This window comes from Mesoplodon mirus, assembly GCF_964341445.2.
Source record: "Mesoplodon mirus genome assembly, chromosome: 4".
Lineage (NCBI taxonomy): Eukaryota > Metazoa > Chordata > Mammalia > Artiodactyla > Ziphiidae > Mesoplodon > Mesoplodon mirus.
This window is the reverse complement of record NC_138979.1, coordinates 146,011,598-146,030,800: the sequence shown is the minus strand read 5'-3', so window position 1 is coordinate 146,030,800 and position 19,203 is coordinate 146,011,598. Positions and strand designations below refer to the sequence as shown.

Genomic DNA, 19,203 nt, shown 5'->3' with positions numbered 1-19,203 from the left:
TGTATAGCATTCCCTTTAAAATATAACAGCTAGATGAACTAGTGATAAGTTAAGACTTTTTTTTTTATATTTTGGTAACCTTGAAATATTCATCTGTTATAGTTAAAAATAAAGGTAAATTATTCATTGACCACTTCAGCTGTAATGATTCCAAAGCAGCTGTTATTTATCTGGGCAATGGTCCTCAAATTAAAATATTCTATGAATCAGCTCTGGGCTTCATGCTGCTACTCCTTATATTTCACAGATAGGTTGTAGCAGCTCCAAAAAACCACTGTGGGCCAAAGAGTAAATAACCATTTTCAAAAGTGTAATTATATACTGTATTTATATTATAGTCAGAGATATGATGATCAGGTAAATAATTAAAAGTGACAGGTCTGAAACTAAACAAAATGACTCTCAAGGAAACAAAAGGCACTTTTATACTACATTTCAAGCAGTATACCTATGTATAGAGAATGTTATCCTTTTTTCTTAGCCCCAAAAGAAAGAATCAAAGAAATAATTATATAGCTCCCCTCTATCCTCCAAATTAAAGGTCTACACCTAGAAAAAATTAAAATAAAATTGACTGTACCAATCCTAAATACCCCTTCTTGCACATTGATAAAGGATTTCCTTGCTTTTAATGACTCTTACTGTTTTATGAGATTTAAAAACCAGAACACAGAAAGCCTTGTGTGTTTTTCAGAGTTGGGTGGGGAATTTTGGGGAAGCACATGATCGGCTTTTCCTTCAGGACTCTTCTGCATCTTTGAATTCTACCCATATAAAAAATAAATGGGTCAGTGGATTCTGGATCTGCCATGGCAGCCTATTCCTCCTACTAATTACAGCTAAAAACTCTGACAAAAATATGTGGAGAAAAAACTACCTGAGGACTGTGAAAGTAAACAAAAGCAGATGGATTTGGGGGGATGGGTGTGTTTTCCATTTTTTTCTTTTCTCATGCATCTTTATCCTAAGAACAGATCCCAGTTTCAAAGCAGTGTGTGCCATAGGCAGGTAAACTTCCAATAGAAAACATGTCTTTCTAGACAGAGGAACAAGGAAATGATCACTCTGTAGGGTGGAGTGAGTGGGAGAAATCCCAGAGGGGAAAAAACTAGAGAAAGGGGTCCCCTAATTCTGTGTATGAATCCTTGTTTCAATCTAACATCTGAGCCAAGCATGCAAGGTACAGACTCAAACCAACACAGCAAAGGCGTTGAGAGTTTAAATGAGATATGAACCACCTACCTAAGTGTCAGACTAACCCCTGAACTATGCAGGTACAGGACAGACCCAAAGCAGTACAACAAAGGCTTATATGATTGAACTCAGAGTTAAACCACTGCCCACAAAGGTGAGAAGAACTTAGGGTCAGAGCCTAACCGGATTGATAGCCTGCTAAAGCAAAAACATCAACATTCTCCTGAGGATTATGAAAGGACTCAGAACATATGCAGTATTACATTGATATGTTCAGGATACAATCTGAAATTACCTGACAACCAAAGAAACAGGAAAATGTGACCCGTTCTCAAGGGAAAAACAATCAACAGATGCCAACCTCAAGATGACCTACATGTTGGACTTCCCTGGTGGTGCAGTGGTTGAGAGTCTGCCTGCTAATGCAGGGGACACGGGTTCGAGCCCTGGTCCGGGAAGATCCCACATGCCACGGAGCAACTAGGCCCGTGAGCCACAACTACTGAGCCTGTGCGTCTGGAGCCTGTGCTCTGAAACAAGAGAGGCCGCGATAATGAGAGGCCCGCACGCCGCGATGAAGAGTGGCCCCCGCTGCCCGCAACTAGAGAAAGCCCTCGCAAAGAAACAAAGACGCAACACAGCCAAAATTAATTAATTAATTAATTAATTAATTTTTAAAAAAAGAATAGCATAAAAAAAAAGATGACCTACATGTTGAAACTATCAAACAAAGACTTAAAGCAGCTACTATAACTATGCTCCATGAGGAAAACACATTTGAAGTGAATGAACAGATAGAAATTCTCAGTAGAGAAACAGAAAGTATACACACACACACACCAAAACAAAAACAAGCAAACAAAAAAAATCCAGCTAGAAATTTTAAGACTGGAAAATATAATATCTGAAATTTTTTTAAAAACTCACTAGATGGGCTCAATAGTAGAACATAGATAGCAAAGGAAAACGAAGATAGAGCAATAGAAGTTATCTAAACTGAATAGAAGAGAGAAAATATTGGAAAAAAGGTTTCCAGATCTTTAGGACAATATCAAAAACTCTAGGATTGGAATTCTACAAATCAATTACTAAAACTAATAAATGAATTTAGCAGAGTTTAATGTTAATATACAAAATCAACTGTATTCTTATATACCACTAGCAGACAACTAGAAAGTAAGATTTTCAAAACTTCTACTTAGAGTATCACCAAAAATCAAAAAATACATAGAATAAATCTAACAAAAAAATGACCAAGACCTTTCCACTAAAAACTATAAAACATTGCTGAAGAAAATTAAAGAATACCTAAATAAATGGAAAGATATGGCATACTCATGGATTGAAAGACTCACTATTTTTAAGATGGTAGTATCTCTATAGTGAACTATACTCCACGTGATACAAATAAAAGCTTCAGCAGGGTTTTGTTTTGTTTTGTTGTTTTGTAGAAATTGATAAGCTGATTCTAAAATTTACATAATAATGCAAAGGATCAAGAATAATCAAAGGAGTTAAGAAGAAGGAGAATGAGAAAGCAAAGTTGGAGGACTTGCCCTGCCCGATTTCAATAATTACTGTAAAGCTACAAAAATCAAGGCAGTTGGTATTGGTGAAAAAATAGGCAAATAGATAAATGAAAAAGAACAGAATCCAGAGGGGCTTCCCTGGTGGTGCAGTGCTGGGGCTTCCCTGGTGGCGCAGTGGTTAAGAATCCGCCTGCCAGTGCAGGGCACATGGGTTCAAGCCCTGGTCCGGGAAGATCCCACATGCCGCAGAGCAACTAAGCCAGTGCACCACAACTACTGAGCCTGTGCTCTACAGCCTGCGAGCCACAACTACTGAGCCTGAGTGCCACAACTACTGAAGCCCATGCTCCTAGAGCCCATGCTCCGCAACAAGAGAAGCCACTGCAATGAGAAGCTCACGCACTGCAACGAAGAGTAGCTCCCACTCGCCACAACTAGAGAAAGCCTGTGCACAGCAACGAAGACCCAATACAGCCAATAAATAAATAAATAAATAAATAAATTTATTAAAGAAGAGGAATAGAATCCAGAAATATATATATATTTCAATTTTTTTCTTTTTTTTTTACAAAGGTGCCAATTCAGAAGTGAAAGTCATTTCGGTGAATAGTGCTAGACCAAATGAATATCTGTTTGGAAAAATTGAACATCTGTCCTTACTTCTCATCATATCCCAAAATTAACTCAAAATAGGTCATTGACCTACATGTAAACCTAAAACCGTAATACTTCTAGAAGCAAGCATAGGAGAAGATCTCTGCAACCTTGGATTAGGCAAAGGTTTCTTAGATGGGACACCAAAATCACAAACTGTAAATGAAAAAATAGAAAACTGGACTTGATCAAAATAAAAGATGCTCGTTCTTCACAAGGCACCATTAAGAAAGTGAAAAGGCAAGCTACAGACTAGGAGAAAATACTCACAATATATACCAGAGGATTTTTACATGAAATTTAAAAAAAAACAAAAAACTCTTACAACGTAATAACAAGAAGCCCAACAACCCATGGACAAACTATGTGAACAGATACTTCACCAAAGAAGATAGACAGATGGCCAATAAGCACATGAAAAGATGTTCAACATCATTAGTCATCAAGGAAATTCAAATTAAAAACACAACAGGATACCATTATACATCCATTAAATTGGCTAAAACTAAAAAGACTGAGCATGCCAAATGATAGGGAGGATATGGAGCAACCAAAACTCTCATATGTTACTTGTAAAAATGTAAAATAGTACCACCCATTTGGAATATATCTTTGCTGTTAAACATACGCCTACCATAAGACCAACGTATTCCATTTACCCAAGGGAAACAAAGACATCTGTCCACACAAAGACCTGTGCGTGAATGTTCTTCACTGTTTTATTTGTAATAGCCCCAAACTGGAAATAACCCAAATGTCCATCAACAAGTAAATGGGATAAACAAATCATTATTTATCTGTACAGAAGAATACAACTCAGCAATAAAAAAGGAATGAACTATTGAGACATGAAGCAACACAGACAAACCTAAAAATCATTATGCAGAATGAAAATTCAGGCAAAAAAGAGTACACACTGTTTACTTCCATTTATATAGAATTCTATAAAATACATAGTAATCTATAGTGACAGAAAGCAGATCAGTGGTTTTCTGGGGAAAGGGGTGGAGGCAGAGATGGAGTATAAAGATCTCAAGGAAAGTTTTGAGAATGATGGAAATGTTCGTTATTATTGATTGTGGTGATTACACAGGTATATAAGTATATCAAAACTGATCCAATTGTGAAGTTCAAGTATGTGCATTTTATCATACTTCAGTTGTACCTCAATAATATTGTACCAAAAATAAGAGGGGGAAAGGAGAATCCAACTTACTGGCAAAGGCAATGGGTAGTGCTATGGTTTCTGTTTCCAGCCTTTTAATGGATAGACAACCTAATCATTTCACTGTAAAACACTTGGAAATGATGGGTAAACTATGAACAAACATCCTCGTTAAGTGTATATTGACTTCACTAGAAATGAACCCAAGTTTGGTCTACCTTTTTGGAGAGTAGAGGGAGAAGTTTCTGGTCCCTAAAGCAAGGCACACAAGGACAAGGACTTGGCTCTCCGAGGGTAGGATTTGGGACTGAGACTTCCCCATATTCCTACAGGCACAGAAGCACTATACCCTCAGTGAAGGGTTGGTCCAAGAAAAAAAAAATCCACTTCTTGGCCCAGGATGAAATTAAGGAAGCTCTTCCACCTTGGGAAAGGTCTCCTCTGAGAACATGTAACTTCCATGTGGATTTAGGATTTGAATTTATACTACCTCTGTAGTCAGGTAACCTCAAAGCAGAGAAATGAACTTAAAAGTGGTCCAGCCTGGAAATGTCCCTGAGGCATCTGACAGAAAAAAAGACAAAGCTCCTTGGTATGGCAAAAGCCTTAATCAAGCCTCACAGGATTCCCACGATAATACCCCACTGAAGTGGTCTCACAATACAAAATAACAAAATACACGAGAAAAACTAGAAAGGCAATATGTGTGCAAAAGTATAGCACTCAGGTAACACTTTTGTTGCTAAATATTAGAATTTTTCTAAGCAGAGCAAAAAAGTAGCCCCATAAAATCTGGTGCCTTTTTCCTCTGGTGCCTATTTTCCAAGGACATACTTGGAACCCCATTACAAAGAGAGAATTATATTCACAAAATGAAGGAAGCAAGTTACAGAATGATACATATAAACTGAGACTTGGTTTTGAAGAAAAAATATAAAGGTTATATATTTGTGCATATAACAGAGTATGGAAATATATACACCAACGTTACTGAAGAGTAGAATTTGAGGAGGATTGACAGAGAAGAGTGTAAACACCTGTGTATATATCTGATATCTTTTTCTTTTCTGACAAGAGTATTTGTAATTTATTTAAATAAAGGAAAATATTTTAAAGAGCCATTTTGTTTGAAACAACAATAGCAGGTATTTTGTCATTGAAAATAATGGACAAAACCCAATTTTCCAAGTGCAGTACAACTGCTAGCTACAGGGAAGTCAAGCAATAGACAGAGGTGGACAAACCCGAAGTTCTTTGAAAAATCCTGTTTTTCATGCTTCTCTTCCTTTGGCATTCTGTCACCTAACATGTAATTATTCAGAAGCTGTTTTTCAGGAAGCATCCCCTTCTGAGAATAATGCTTATTGAGAACAACTTGGACATGATTCAAGAACTGACTGCAGGTCCCAGTTGCCTTACACAATAAACTTTATAACTTGCCGCCAAAGAGATTGGATCACACCATTAGAAAACATGGAGAGATCATCCCCTTGTTTGTGCCTGGCTTAGATTTAATCAGGTAACCAAAGAAATTCTAGTCAAAGAAGAATGACTGCATATAAAAACATATGAATACGAAAAGACTAGCAACTCTACATTTTCAAAAATTGTCTGAGATGTCTTGTTAAAAAAAAGATGTCTTGTTGAAAAAAAAGTCTTATCTTTAAAAGATAAAGATGATACAGTTTTATAGAAGAAATAATTTGCTATAGTTTCAAAGTTAAAAGCCTTCTTAGAGATAAGAGGGATATAAAATATAGGAAAAGAGATCATTTCCAAGACAGAATAAAAAAATGGATAGTTAAGGGATTTTTGTTGCATTGCAGTTTAGCATGTAAAAAAATCATTTTAATGGAGTACATCTCATAATAAATATATGAATTATGAGACTGAGCTGATTCCAGAGTATCCTTTTAATGAAATGTATCCTCCCACTGGCCAAATTTGGGACATGTTGAGCATCAAAAAGAACAATAACCGTAAGTGATTGTAAAGAATCAAATGAATAAAAATCCATGAATCCATCATGATATTTTAAAAAGAGAAAGGGAAAAAAAAAACAAGGAAAGCTCTTTTTTGTAGAATGTCAGCTAGTAAAAGAAGAAAAGATACTTAGAAAACCATTTTGCATCCCCAAGGCAATAACTGATTCAGGCAAGGATCAGCAAAGTAAACTAAAACCAGTAAGTGGAAGGTTATGAAGAACAGGATATCCACACACACTACCAAAGAGTCACCCACAAACACTAACCATTTGCAAAGAGGTAAAACAAAACCTTTATAGTGGAGAAAATTCTGCTCACCGACTTGACTCTTAAGGGATCACTCTTAAATTCAGTAATAGTAGGGCAACCTGATATTCTGTTTCTTGATGTGAAGCAATAAAATACAATACACAAGATCACTAGTGAAACCTTCTTGCCAAGAAGGTTTAACCTGAATCCAATCAAGCCTTCACAGTTTACAGGAAATAGAGGGACTAGAAGATGTTAGAAGACAACATAAAGAAGCAACCAAATTCAGAATGTGGGCCCTTCTACAAGACAACTGCTCTGACTTTAAAAACCTAATGTCATTTGAAAAAAATATGGAGAGGCTATTCCAGACTTAAAAGACTAGGGATCTATAACCAAATGCAACGTATAACATTGACTGAATCCTGGTTGGGAGGAGCAGGGAAGCTGCTACTAAAAAATTCTTGAAACAAATTGGGAAATTTGAATAGAGATTAAATTTTTGATAATAAGAATTATTGTCAATTTTCCTTAAGTGTGATCATGGTGTTGTGATTATATAGGAGAATCTCCTTGTTTTTCGGAAATACATAAATTTTTAGAGATGAAATATCATGATGACTGAAATTTACTTTAAAATAATGTAGTAGGGCTTCCCTGGTGGCGCAGTGGTTGAGAGTCCGCCTGCCGATGCAGGGAACATGGGTTCGTGCCCCGGTCCGGGAAGATCCCACATGCCGCGAAGCGGCTGGGCCCGTGAGCCATGGCCGCTGAGCCTGCGCGTCCGGAGCCTGTGCTCCGCAACGGGAGAGGCCACAACAGTGAGAGGGCCGTGTACCGCAAAAAAAAAAAATAAATAAAAAATAAAAATAATAATAATAATGTAGTAGCGTGGTGGGGAGAGGGAGGATTGCCAAAATCTGTCCTTGACCCACAAAACCAGCAATATGGTTTAATCTAATATATATCAATACATAAAGAGTGTTAAAGCAAGCATGGCAAAATGTTAACTGTTGAATCTAGGTGGTGGCTGTACAGGTGTTTATTGTACTACCCTTTCAACTTTTCCATGTTGAAAAGTTTTCATACTTAGAAGTTGAGGGAGAGAGGGGAAGTCTTCTCAGAAATATTTTCCTTAGCAGAGATCAAATGTACCTTAGGGCTTCCCTGGTGGCGCAGTGGTTGAGAGTCCGCCTGCCGATGCAGGGGACACGGGTTTGTGCCCCGGTCCGGGAAGATCCCACATGCCGCGAAGCAGCTGGGCCCGTGAGCCATGGCCGCTGAGCCTGCGCGTCTGGAGCCTGTGCTCCGCAACGGGAGAGGCCACAGCAGTGAGAGGCCCGCGTACCGCAAAAAAAAAAAAAAAAAAAAAATGCACCTTAAATTTTAAAGAAGCACCTTAACCATTCTAAAGAAGTAGCTTGCTTTTCCTCATTTGTTTATTCATCATCCATTCCAATACTCCTAAAATCTGCCTTAATTATTATTGCAAATAATATTCTAATGCTAGAATAGGCCTAATATAAATCCCACAATAATCAGCACAAGATTTATAGGTGTAAACATCTGGTTTTATACCCAAATAACAAACTTAACAGCAGTAAAACAAATCGTTTATTACAGCATATAATGCGTTATATTAAATTTACACAAAGATATATAAAAACACATACTGTTTATATCATAGTCATTTAACATCAACAGGAATATCAAAACAAATACTACTCATGCACAAAACATGCATATACTGATATAAAAAAAGGAATTTTACACAATACTGTTTACCAAAAAAAAAATTTTTTTTTTTTTAAAAAGCCCTTCCAAACAGGGTCAGTGGTCCAATCTGGACTGGATTGCACTAATATGTTTGGGCTAATGCTTAGGTGGCACAGTGCTCCGGGAGAAGTTCTGAGCTTGGAGTCGTACCCAAGGGTTATTTCACTAGGAGTGAATTTCTCTGTACCCGATGACCAAAATGTTATCCCAAAGGCAAGACTCCAAGGGAGGAATGGTTGGATCTGCTGCAAATTACGGAGGAGAAAGGCATCAATGTTGGGTAAATGGCCCTAGAAGGGGTTACTGTAACCAGGGCCTAGGCACCAAGTGCGGCAAAGGTTTTAGTGAATCCTTTTAAGGTATTACCAGCCTCCCTATCCAGGTCACCTCTCTGGATGTAGAGTCTGGTCTTCAAGTTCTGGGTCCAGTAAACCAAAGAGTTCTGAGGAGAATACAGAATGGGAATACATCCGAGAAAAGAAGAGTATATAAAAAACTACAGAAAACCATGACTGCCCCTTGTATCTACCTCACACAATTGTATGTGATACCCCCAACAGGAAAACCCTCATGGAGACGCTGCCCTAAAGAACCAAAGAAGCAAATGTATGTCCTAAAATTCCATCCACCTGACCTCCAGATCAAAAGGCCTCATCCCATTAACACTTGAACATCAAAACCTGTGCCTTCACAGATGCTCACAAAACGTCAAATAAAAACCATCTGATACCACAAAAGTCACTATCACCACCATTAGAAACTCAATATTCACTTCTAACCAACAAAGACATTCTTTACCTTCCACTAAAGGCACTAGTGTCCATACTTGACGAAGATGAGACATAATTCACCTCGGTTTTATCTAAACCAAAGGAAAGCATTTCATGGGATTATTACACACAAAACAGTAAGACGCCGCCGTTTCTTCGGGAACTAGAAAAACCCCACTTTCTACACCAAGGACGTTACTCAAACGGTCGTCATCAGTTTCAAAGAGCCAGACCGAAAGCGCAGGATTTTCTTCTTGAGGTTGTGTGAAGCCTTGATTTTGACGAAGGTTTTGGTGGGGTTGTGGCGAAGGTCCGGGGCCGGGACCGGCTGCAGTGGGAGAGTCTGGACAAATTGGGACCAAATCAAGCCTCCGCTCTCCTCGGAGTCGCTGGTGCTGGTGCTGTCGCCCACGAACTCGCCCTCGCTCACACTGGACTCGCTGTCGCCGAAGCAGTTCGTGGTGTAGTTGCTGCGCTCGTCCTCGCTGGTGTCCAGCACGGTGGAGTGGAACAGGGACTCGCACTCGGCCGAGTACTCGGAGTCGCTGGCCGCGTAGGCGTAGGGGCTGGCGTAGGGCAGCGGCCCGGCCGCGAACAGCCCCGCGGGCTCCCGGCGGCCCCGCCGCGCGCGTCGCAGGGCCTCCTCGTAGGACACCTCGGCGGCCGACCTCCACCGCCGCGAGTCCGTGCGCTTGTGCTTGGGCTTGGCCACCACCGCCTCCCGGCCGTGGCCGTGGCCATGGCCATGCCCGCGGCTCCCGGCCCGGTGGCCCGCCCCCAGCGGCCGGCTGGGCGGTCCGGCGTCGGGCTGGCCGCCCCCGCCCCGCCGACCCTTGGCCGGGGCTCTCCGGAGTTTCTTATTTGTATCCGCGTCATCGGGGAACCGACACTTCTTGCCGGCCGCCCGGCCTTTCTCCCTCACGGCGGGCAGCGCGCTCTCCGGCCCGTGGACGGCCGGGGCCCGGGGCTTCAGGGCGGAGCCCCTCGGGGCGGCCGCAGGCCGCGTACCCCGGGGCGGCCTGACGCTGGGCGGCTGCGCCAGGGCCAGCGGCGCCTTCCCCAGAGGCCCTTCCTCCAGGCTCTGAGAAGAAGAGCCCTCGCTTCTGAAATCCAGGGCAGGCCGCTCTTCCACCGGGAAAGCGGGAGACAGCAGAGCCGAAGCGGCGGGAGGGGGCGCCGCCGTAGGGAGAGCCGGTGGGCTGTTTTTCTGTGGCACCTTTTTCAGTGGCTGGACCACCTTGTTCTCTTGCAGCGAGGCGGGGACCCTCCCAGGGCTGTCTTTTGGGGAGGCAGCTGGGATCTGCCCGCTTTCCTTAGGAGACTCCCCTGCCTCAGCAGGGGGACATCTAGCAAGTTCCTGGGAGGCTGGCTTGGCATTTTTGGGCAGATGCTTACCTGGAAGTTCAGTGGCAGCGCCTGGGGAGATGCCCTCAGGCGCGGGCAACCTCTTGCTTTCCAGTGGTTCTGGCTTTGATTCTTTTGACCACTGTTTCAGTGGGGACAACGTCCCATTGTCCAAAGAGGGGATCCCGCCAGAGGGCAGAGGCACCTGTTTAGAATTCTTAAGGTTCCCACCATTGCCCTGTGAGACGGCCGCAGTCACTCTGACACAAACGCTCCCATTCCTCAGAAGCCCCTTGGTGGGGTCAGCGTTCACACTGGTTCTCGGCTTGTTGGTCCTTACAGGGTGCGTTTTTTTCTGGACCAGGCTCAGAATGTAACCATCCATTTTCTTACTCGATGAAGGATGGGGAGCAGACCACAAACTGCTTGGAGAGGGTAAGGAAGTGTCCGTCTTGACGGCATCCAGCTCAGATCCAACACAAATGTCGTTGGCATGGCTACCGAGCCTCTCGTCTTCCCTCAGGGGATTGCCAGTCAGGCAGAGGAGAAACATTGGGCTCTGCACGGCCACAGCATGAAGCGGACTGGGGTAGCGATACACATCATTCCCGTTTTTAGACACCAGATCACACTGGTACTTGGGATTCACATCTGCAATGACACCAAGGGAATTAGACTGTGATGTGGAGGGGGAATGGCCAACTGCCCCTGAGGCCTGGTCTTCACAGTGGCCTTCTTTATATTCCAACCATCCTATGAGATCTGAAAAACATTTAAAGGTACACTCTGGAGAAATGAATTGGTCAGCACCATCTCGACTCTGGCCAGTTTCTACGAAGACAAATTCATGGCTAGAGGGAGAATGCCAAAGAATCAACAAATATTCCACAAGCTATTCTGCTATTTCACATACAGTTCACACTACTGGGTGACGGAAAAAATAATTAACAAAGGAATTTTTAACAAGCTATAACTGTGAAGGAAAAATATTCAGTCATTAAAAATGCTTTCAGGGGCTTCCCCAGTGGCACAGTGGTTGAGAATCCACCTGCCAATGCAGGGGACATGGGTTCGATCCCTGGTCCGGGAAGATCCCACATGCCGCGGAGCAGCTAAGCTCGTGTGCCACAACTACTGAGCCTGTGCTCCAGAGCCCATGAGCCACAGCTACTGAGCCAGCGTGCCGCAACTACTGAAGCCTGCGCGCCTAGAGCCCATGCTCCACAATGAGGGAAGCCACTGCAATGAGAAGCCCGCACACCACAACGAAGAGTAGCCCCTGCTCGCCACAACTAGAGAAAGCCCGCGTGCAGCAACGAAGACCTAACACAGCCAAAAAAAAAAAAAAAAAAAAAATGCTTTCAGGGCTTCCCTGGTGGTGCAGTGGTTGAGAGTGCACCTGCTGATGCAGGGGACACGGGTTCGTGCCCCGGTCCGGGAAGATCCCACATGCCGCGGAGCGGCTGGGCCCGTGAGCCATGGCTGCTGAGCCTGCGCTCCGCAGCAGGACAGGCCACAACAGTGAGAGGCCCGCATACCGAAAAAAAAAAAAAAAATGCTTTCAAACTATTGAATAATATGGGGAAAACACCTTAAAGCAGAGAGAAAATCATAATAACAGACTATTGATTACAGTTTTATTAAGACTGGATATATTCGAAGAAAAAAGTCTGAAATGAAGCACGCCAAGATGCTAATAGAGCACTAGCATCTCAATATGGTGGGAAAGCAAGTAATGTTTGCTTTCTTCTTTATTTTCTATTTTCTAAATTTTCAGTAAATACGTACTGCATTATTACTGGAAAAATAAATGTTTTTTGAGTCGTTCTTTCTCTAGGCCACTCTCCCTTCTGTGTTCTATTCCTGGTTTCCCTTTAAAATACTTCAGATAAACTATACTCTCTATGTGCTTCCTCCTCATTTTTAATTTTTTTTTTAGACCTAATTATTAATGACATGTGTTCTAGTATAACTGTCAATTGAAAGGTCAGGGTAGCTAATCAAATTTCAATAGACACTAATTAAATTTAAATAATAATCACCCTATGTTTTCAATAGTGACACTAAAAAATAAAGTACAATATTTTAGGAGGGAATTCTTGATGATGTTTTAAAAGACTGAGTAGTAGTATTAATGAATAAATTTCCCACATCTCAAAAATGTAGATGCCAAAATACAATGACATCAAGCTTTCTTGCTTAATTAAATGATTTTGCTCTCGTCTTGGCATACATTATAAATATCAAATCCCCTGAACGACCTTTAGTTAGAGAAAATCAAAGTTTTTGTCACTATTTAATTTGTTGTCCATTATAATTATATTTATTCACTCAAATATTGAAAACCCACTACATGCTAGGTTCTATGTTAATTGTTAATTTAAGGGAAAGCTCCATGAATTCCAATGATAATTAGCAGTTGGGTGGGGGCGGGGAAGGGGGGGAATACAGTCTAGACCCAGAAATGATATGATTCATTTGTAAACAAAAGGTTATTGTAAAATAAAAGTGCCATGTCCCCAATCCCACCTCCACTGCCAATAAATAGTTTGTTGTAAGAAGGGGAAACCTCTCTAGCTAATATCCTTGCCCACCCCTCCTCACTACCCCAAGGCCTATCCTTGTCTTACTTTAAGCCACATTTACCTACACATCTTTCATCTCTTTTTCCTCCATAAAGTTAAGGAACAAGACAGGCATCCCAGCCGGCAAGGGCCAGCCCAACTGTCTCAATTATGTGAAGATGTGGCATTTGGGATAGCAGGAGCCTGTCTTTAAGGAAAACCTATACCAAAGTACCTTTAATAGGTTTATAAAATTTCCCTCTGAAGCCAGATCTGCAGAGTGAAAGGGAGCAATTACCAATGAACTTGAGGCCCAGTTACTCTAGATAACACAGATTTGTGCTTCGCCAAACATTTGCTGCTAACAACACACACTGTACAAAGACATCAGCCAATTAGCAGCCTCAGTTGTTTAGTGTTATGTTTGCATTGCCTGGACCTCAGAAATTCAACCTTTTACCCAAGTGGACAACACATACAAACCAAGGGTGCAGTGACTTGTGCCAGGACCCACAGCTCCTCTAACTTCCATATTTTCTCTGATCTTCTGAGGAATCGTACTAAAGCATAACTAAGGAAGGTGTCCCGAGTTTCAGCAACAACTCTGCCATTCAGCAAATGAGAAGCCTCTGACAAAGGCATATAAAACCAAATTCCTCCTCTGTTCGTCGAGAAGGTTGAACACAACAATTTCTGGATTCCCTCGGTGTGGTGGAAAAACATGGACCTGGCAGATAGTCCTAAGCTTGAACCCTGCCTCTGTCACTTACTCTCTATATAACCTTGAGCAACTTACCTAACCTAACCTCAGCAGGCCCCATTTTTCTGATACATAAAATGGAGCTAACAACACATGCCCTGCAGAACTCTCGGGAGGATTCAAAGCACATAAACGTATGCAGAGCACACAGCAGTGTGTGACACATAGTGGAAATGCAGAAACTCTTCCTGTATCAACAATGGCATGATTCTCTCTAGAGGTCACTGCAAGAATAGCCCAAAATGGGCAACATGGTCTAGGGGATCTCGCCCTATCCACCTGCTAAAAGAAGAGCGCTGCCATCATGCAAGGCATTCTGGAGAACAAGGAGGGGCCACTGCTACCAGAAGTGCCAAGCAGCTCTTAGCCAGGCTGACAGATATATTTAACTTAATGTAAGCTTTAGCTTTAAATGATTAATAGAAGAAGAAAACAGATCCAAAGTAATTTTGAAAAGAAAATGCAAACAACTGGACAGCAAAAGCTCAAAAAACAGAGCTCAAGAACTATAATATTGGGACAGGATTTCTAAAAATAAGTTATCTTGCTATCATCAGAATATAAAGCCAGGTGATACCCAAAGAGGACTGGAATTGTGGTGATCTTGATTCTAGATGCAACTATGGCACTAAATGCAGAAAGCTGATGAAGTTCTCTGAGCCTTTGTTTTTCATCAGTAGAAGCTAGACAACCTTTAAAGACCTTTGACCCCTTCCAATTAAAAACGTCTATCAATTGTAAAAAGTCTTACCTGCAGATTTGGGGCAACCATCTGAGATAGTCAAGGTTGCCTCCAAGGGGCTGCAGAAACAGGTGCTGGAATGACAGCTGGATAAACACTCACTAAAGACGGAGTTCGAGGAATTGGAAAGGGATCCCGAAGCCCCATCACTCAGTTCATAAAACCCTACAAATAAAAAACACCATTTGGGATTAAGATCATACCAAGCAATAACACACATTTGTGCCTAAAAGGAAATGGGGTAATCATGTAGAAAAGGTAGGAAAGGGAGAATATGAGAGGGAGGGGCACCAATTTTGGTTCACGAGATTTAGTGTCCTGACTTTATGGTTTCATTTCCAGCAATCTTTGGAAAAAGGCAAAAAGCTCATAACTATGGGTATGTTTCAAAGCTAAGAGTACCCTCACTCTCAAACTGACCTAGACCCCACCTTTAAAGATGTGCAAGGAAAGAGACTTAGATCTGTCAAACTTCAACTTTTGCACGGACATTTCAGAAAGAATAACTTGAAGAGAAAAACAAATCTATTTAAGTAGCCAAATGGTTTAAAAGAAAAAAAGAACAAACTTTTGAAGTGGTCTCAGGAAGCTGAAGTGTGACTAATTTTCTAGCCCAGTTCTGACTTTCTCAAGTTTCAAAGGAGGAGCACTCTTCCAGAAATCTGAATAGAAGCTTTTATTTTTAAACTCAGGAGACTTCAGTCAGATCAATCTCATTATTATAAATTTTTGTTGTCTAACAAACTTATCTACAAAACAGAAACAGCCTCACAGACATAGAGAACAGACTTGTGGTTGCCAAGGGGGAGGGGAGTGGAGGAGGGATGGATTGGGAATTTGGGATTAGCAAATGCTAATTATATAGAGAATGGATAAACAATAAGGTCCTACTGGGAACTATAGCACAGGGAACTATATTCAATATCCTGTGATAAACCATAATGGAAAAGAATATGAAAAAGAATGTATATATACATATAACTGAATCACTTTGCTGTACAGTAGAAATTAACACGACATTGTAAATCAACTATACTTCAACAAAACAAATTTTTTTTTAAAATTTGTTTTCTGATTTTGTTTCCCTCTTATGCAACGGAATGGCAGACTTCTCTTGTTTTGTTTTATTCTCTCCACACTGGAAACGAACTCCACTGCCATTTGCAGGTCTGGGAACGCTAAGCACAGGGGGCCAAAGCAGAACTCATGACCGCAGAATTCCTCCTTGTGCTCCCACACTCACCTGAGCTGGGGCGGCTGTCTGTCTCCAGGTGCTCCTCAGATGTCTTTTCCACATCCAGTCTCAGGTCACTTATCTGCTTGTCGAGTTCCTGCAACTGGTTCAACAAACCAGCATCTCTTCTCCTCAAACAATTCTGATTAGGAAGAAAGGGAGAAAGGAAAAACAAACAAATTTTGGTGACAGAGAACCAGAAAGTCTGGCTCTAAGTATTCAAATTACCATCTGAAGAGTTCCCTACATCTTCCAAAACCAAAATTTTTACTGGATGACCTGAAATAAAGAAAAACTTCAAGAATATGTCCTACGTTGAATTCCACTTTCTCACATTTTGTGGTGATATAGTTTCTTCATAAAAACAAGACTTGCTTTTAGTTTCAACTAATATATATATATATATATATATATATATATATATATAAACTTACTTTTTATAGGTAGTATGAGAAAAACCCACTGAGATTTTTCAAAAACCCTCTGTGTACAGCCAGTTTTTTACAGAACAGTACTTCACTGTAGACTCTTTAATTTGTCAGAGTATAACAGATTTCCTACAATACACTATAATCTTACTTAGGTGAGATTTTCTGGCCAAATGTCCTGCAGAGTTTTGTTTTCTATTAGTTGCTTTGTGGGGTTTAATCAGTCTTAGGGTCTTTGAAAGTGAGAAACTAATACTAATAGCCAGTGCCAAGTATAATGTGAGCTGGCAGAATCCAAAACCCTCAAGGGAAGGTCCATCAAGATTTGAACTCAGCTCGGGTTTCCAAAGGTGACAGACCGTAGTGCTAACTCACACCGCCACCTAGTGCTTCCTATTGCTGGGGAAGCAAAAAAAACAAAACTCAAAAGGCATCTGGTTCAAATCACAAATGCCAAGTCTACAAATGAAAACAGTACCACAAACACTGAGTGGACGGGAATTCTCCTGACATGCTGCCTTGCTCCCCTCCAGGGGTCAACAGGAATGCGCCACTCACAGTTGTGAGATTCAGGAAGACAAGAAGGTGCTATTGTATAAGACAATGCACACAATGTCAATGACAGGCATAACCAGCAAGAATTGGCTCAAATCAGCGTCTGCTACTAAAAAACACAGCAAAATGCCAAAACAGAGGTATTGCACAAACCACCATACACATATTGTACATCCTTACAAAACAGATGCTTATGAATCTACCCCTCCTGTCTGTTCTTTGACTTAAAACGCTTGGAGACATAACATGCTTGTTTGTTAGAATGAGTTCAGAAAAAAATGAACCAAACAAGTCAAATCACTTTGATGCTCAAAAAAGAGACAAATTATCTGAAAAGAGATAATACAAGAAAACACTTGACAAATAACCACACAGCATCACTGTTGGTAATCGTAGTAGGGACATTATCTAGCGTGCGTCTAGTTTCAGATAGTATCACATGGTCAGATAAGGATTTTTTTTTCTCCTCTTTTCAAAACTACATTTTTGAGGTCACCGAAACAAAGCTGCCGCCATTACTCTGAGGCTGGGTCAAAAGCTGTTCATCAATACATTAAGCGCCGAAGTTCTTTTTCTTCCCCATTAATGAAGACGGCAGAGACTGTCTGAGACGCTGACACAAATCCAATGATAAATGCTCCCTGAGAGCAGGTTTTTCTCTTCGCCCACCTCCACCTCAAGTCACAGCGAGCAGTACATATAAAATATGAGGGAAGGGGGCACTTTCTCCAGCCAAATTTCCATCATTTGCATCGGTTTTAGCCGCCTTATACAACAGGGCTTCTATCTTAAATTAAGCAGCAGCCCCGGCAAAAGCTGGCAGGCTGGGGAAAGCCTTGGGAGGGGCAGGTTCCCCGCGGCCGCTTCCGAGTAATCGTAAAATTCGGCATTGGACAGTCAACCGCGCCACAAGCCCCCTCCTCGGCTTTTGTCCCCTCTCGGCGCGAGGACGTGAAGCCAAGAAGCTCCCCCAAAGAAATGCTATTTTAAATGAGGCTTTGCAAACCTTCGGGGAGAGGGCACGCTTTCGTCTAACTGGAGAGTTTGAAGGTAACAACCAGGAGACTCCAAGAATTCCAAAGGCAAAGCAGGAGGGGAGAGCGGCCACCCCCGCCCGGCCGTCCGCGCGGGGTTGCCAGCCCCTTACCTGACACAAAGCGGGCACACGCCGGGATCGCGTGGGCGTCGGCAGCCCACGCGCCGCGGGCGCCCTCGGGAACCCAGGTCGGGGGGGCACCGGGCGGCGGTCCCGGGAAGCCAAAGGATTTCCCCAGTCAGAGGCACCCCAGCGCCCACCGCAGGCCACCTGCCCGACCCCCGGCCCGTCTGCAGGGACAGCCGTGCCCCACCTCCGGGCACGACCTACCAATTGCTTCCTCAGCAGCAAGATGTTCTCCTCCAAGAACTTCTCCTCCAGGCGGCTGCGCTGCGCCGCCTCCCCCGGCAGCTCTCCGGCGCGGGCTGCAGCTGCCCCCGCGCCCCCAGAGCTGCGCAGGGCGCCCCGGACCAGCAGCTCCTGGCGCTGGCGCAGGTACTCCAGCTCCGCCAGCCCGGCCAGCGTGGCCTCCTGCCGCTCGCGGGTGCGCTGCCGCTCCGTGTCCGCCTCGCCCTTCTCCCGCCAGCGCCCCTCGGGCTCCGCCGTGCGCTGCTCGCCCCGGACCGGCGCCGGCGGCTCCAGCTCCCTCGCCGTCCCGGCCGGACTCGGTTTCATGGCCCCCAACCCTACAGCGCGCACCCGTCCCCGCAGCCGGGCCGCCCGGGCGGAGGAGCGGGCGCTAGGGCTGCGGCCGCGGACTCATGCCTCCCGGCGGCCGGGACGGAGACCCGGAGCGCTCGGAACCCGCGCGCGCGGCCGCTGCCTGCGGCCGTCCGGGACCGGGCGGCGCCGTCCGCTGTCGCCACGCGTCCCTCGCCGCGGCCCCGCAGCTGATAACGCCCTGCCCGGCGCTACGTCACGCGCGGCGGCCCGGCGAACCCCCCGCCCGGCGCCCGCCTCCCCGCGCCGGCCCCTCGGCTGCGAGGCCCGCTCCCCCCCGGCTTCCCCCTCTAGTGTCAGGGGCGCCGCTCGCGCTCGGCGCCGGCCTCCTCCTCGCCGGGCCCTCCCCGCTCCTCCCTCTCTCCTCCCCCGCTCTTCCCGCGGGCCTCCTCGCCCCCTTTTCGGGTTTACAGCACCCAGTTTTTGCCTCGCTCCTTATTGGTTCTTTTCCCTCGCACAAAGCAAGGGGCGAGCACCTCGAGCCCCAGCATCCTGTTA

General features: G+C 43.7%; 1 protein-coding gene across 2 annotated transcripts; it reads right to left on the bottom strand.

Annotated features, from left to right (window-relative positions):
• Positions 1 to 8,365: 8,365 nt before the first annotated feature.
• On the bottom strand, positions 8,366 to 18,914 carry DACT1 (dishevelled binding antagonist of beta catenin 1). 2 transcript variants are annotated; one of them, XM_082617424.1, is made up of 4 exons: positions 18,316 to 18,914; positions 15,976 to 16,108; positions 14,742 to 14,897; positions 8,366 to 11,428 (listed from the first exon to the last, which is right to left on the bottom strand). In XM_082617424.1, the coding sequence occupies exons 1-4, from the start codon at positions 18,658 to 18,660 to the stop codon at positions 9,522 to 9,524; spliced, it is 2,541 nt and encodes an 846-aa protein (XP_082473550.1). In that variant the 5' UTR covers positions 18,661 to 18,914; the 3' UTR covers positions 8,366 to 9,521. The 2 variants fall into 2 exon arrangements, with proteins under 2 accessions (XP_082473550.1, XP_082473551.1); XM_082617425.1 differs by having other exon boundaries at positions 8,367 to 11,317; positions 18,316 to 18,912.
• Between the last annotated feature and the right edge of the window lie 289 nt (positions 18,915 to 19,203).

Excerpts from the sequence above, each read along its gene's own strand:
- DACT1 (XM_082617424.1), bottom strand. The coding sequence starts at position 18,660 with ATGAAACCGAGTCCGGCCGGGACGGCGAGGGAGCTGGAGCCGCCGGCG. Across the intron at positions 16,109-18,315 it reads TGCTGCTGAGGAAGCAATTG|AATTGTTTGAGGAGAAGAGA; the intron begins GTAGGTCGTGCC and ends CTTCCTAATCAG. Across the intron at positions 11,429-14,741 it reads TGGTTGCCCCAAATCTGCAG|ATCTCATAGGATGGTTGGAA; the intron begins GTAAGACTTTTT and ends AATGTTTTTCAG.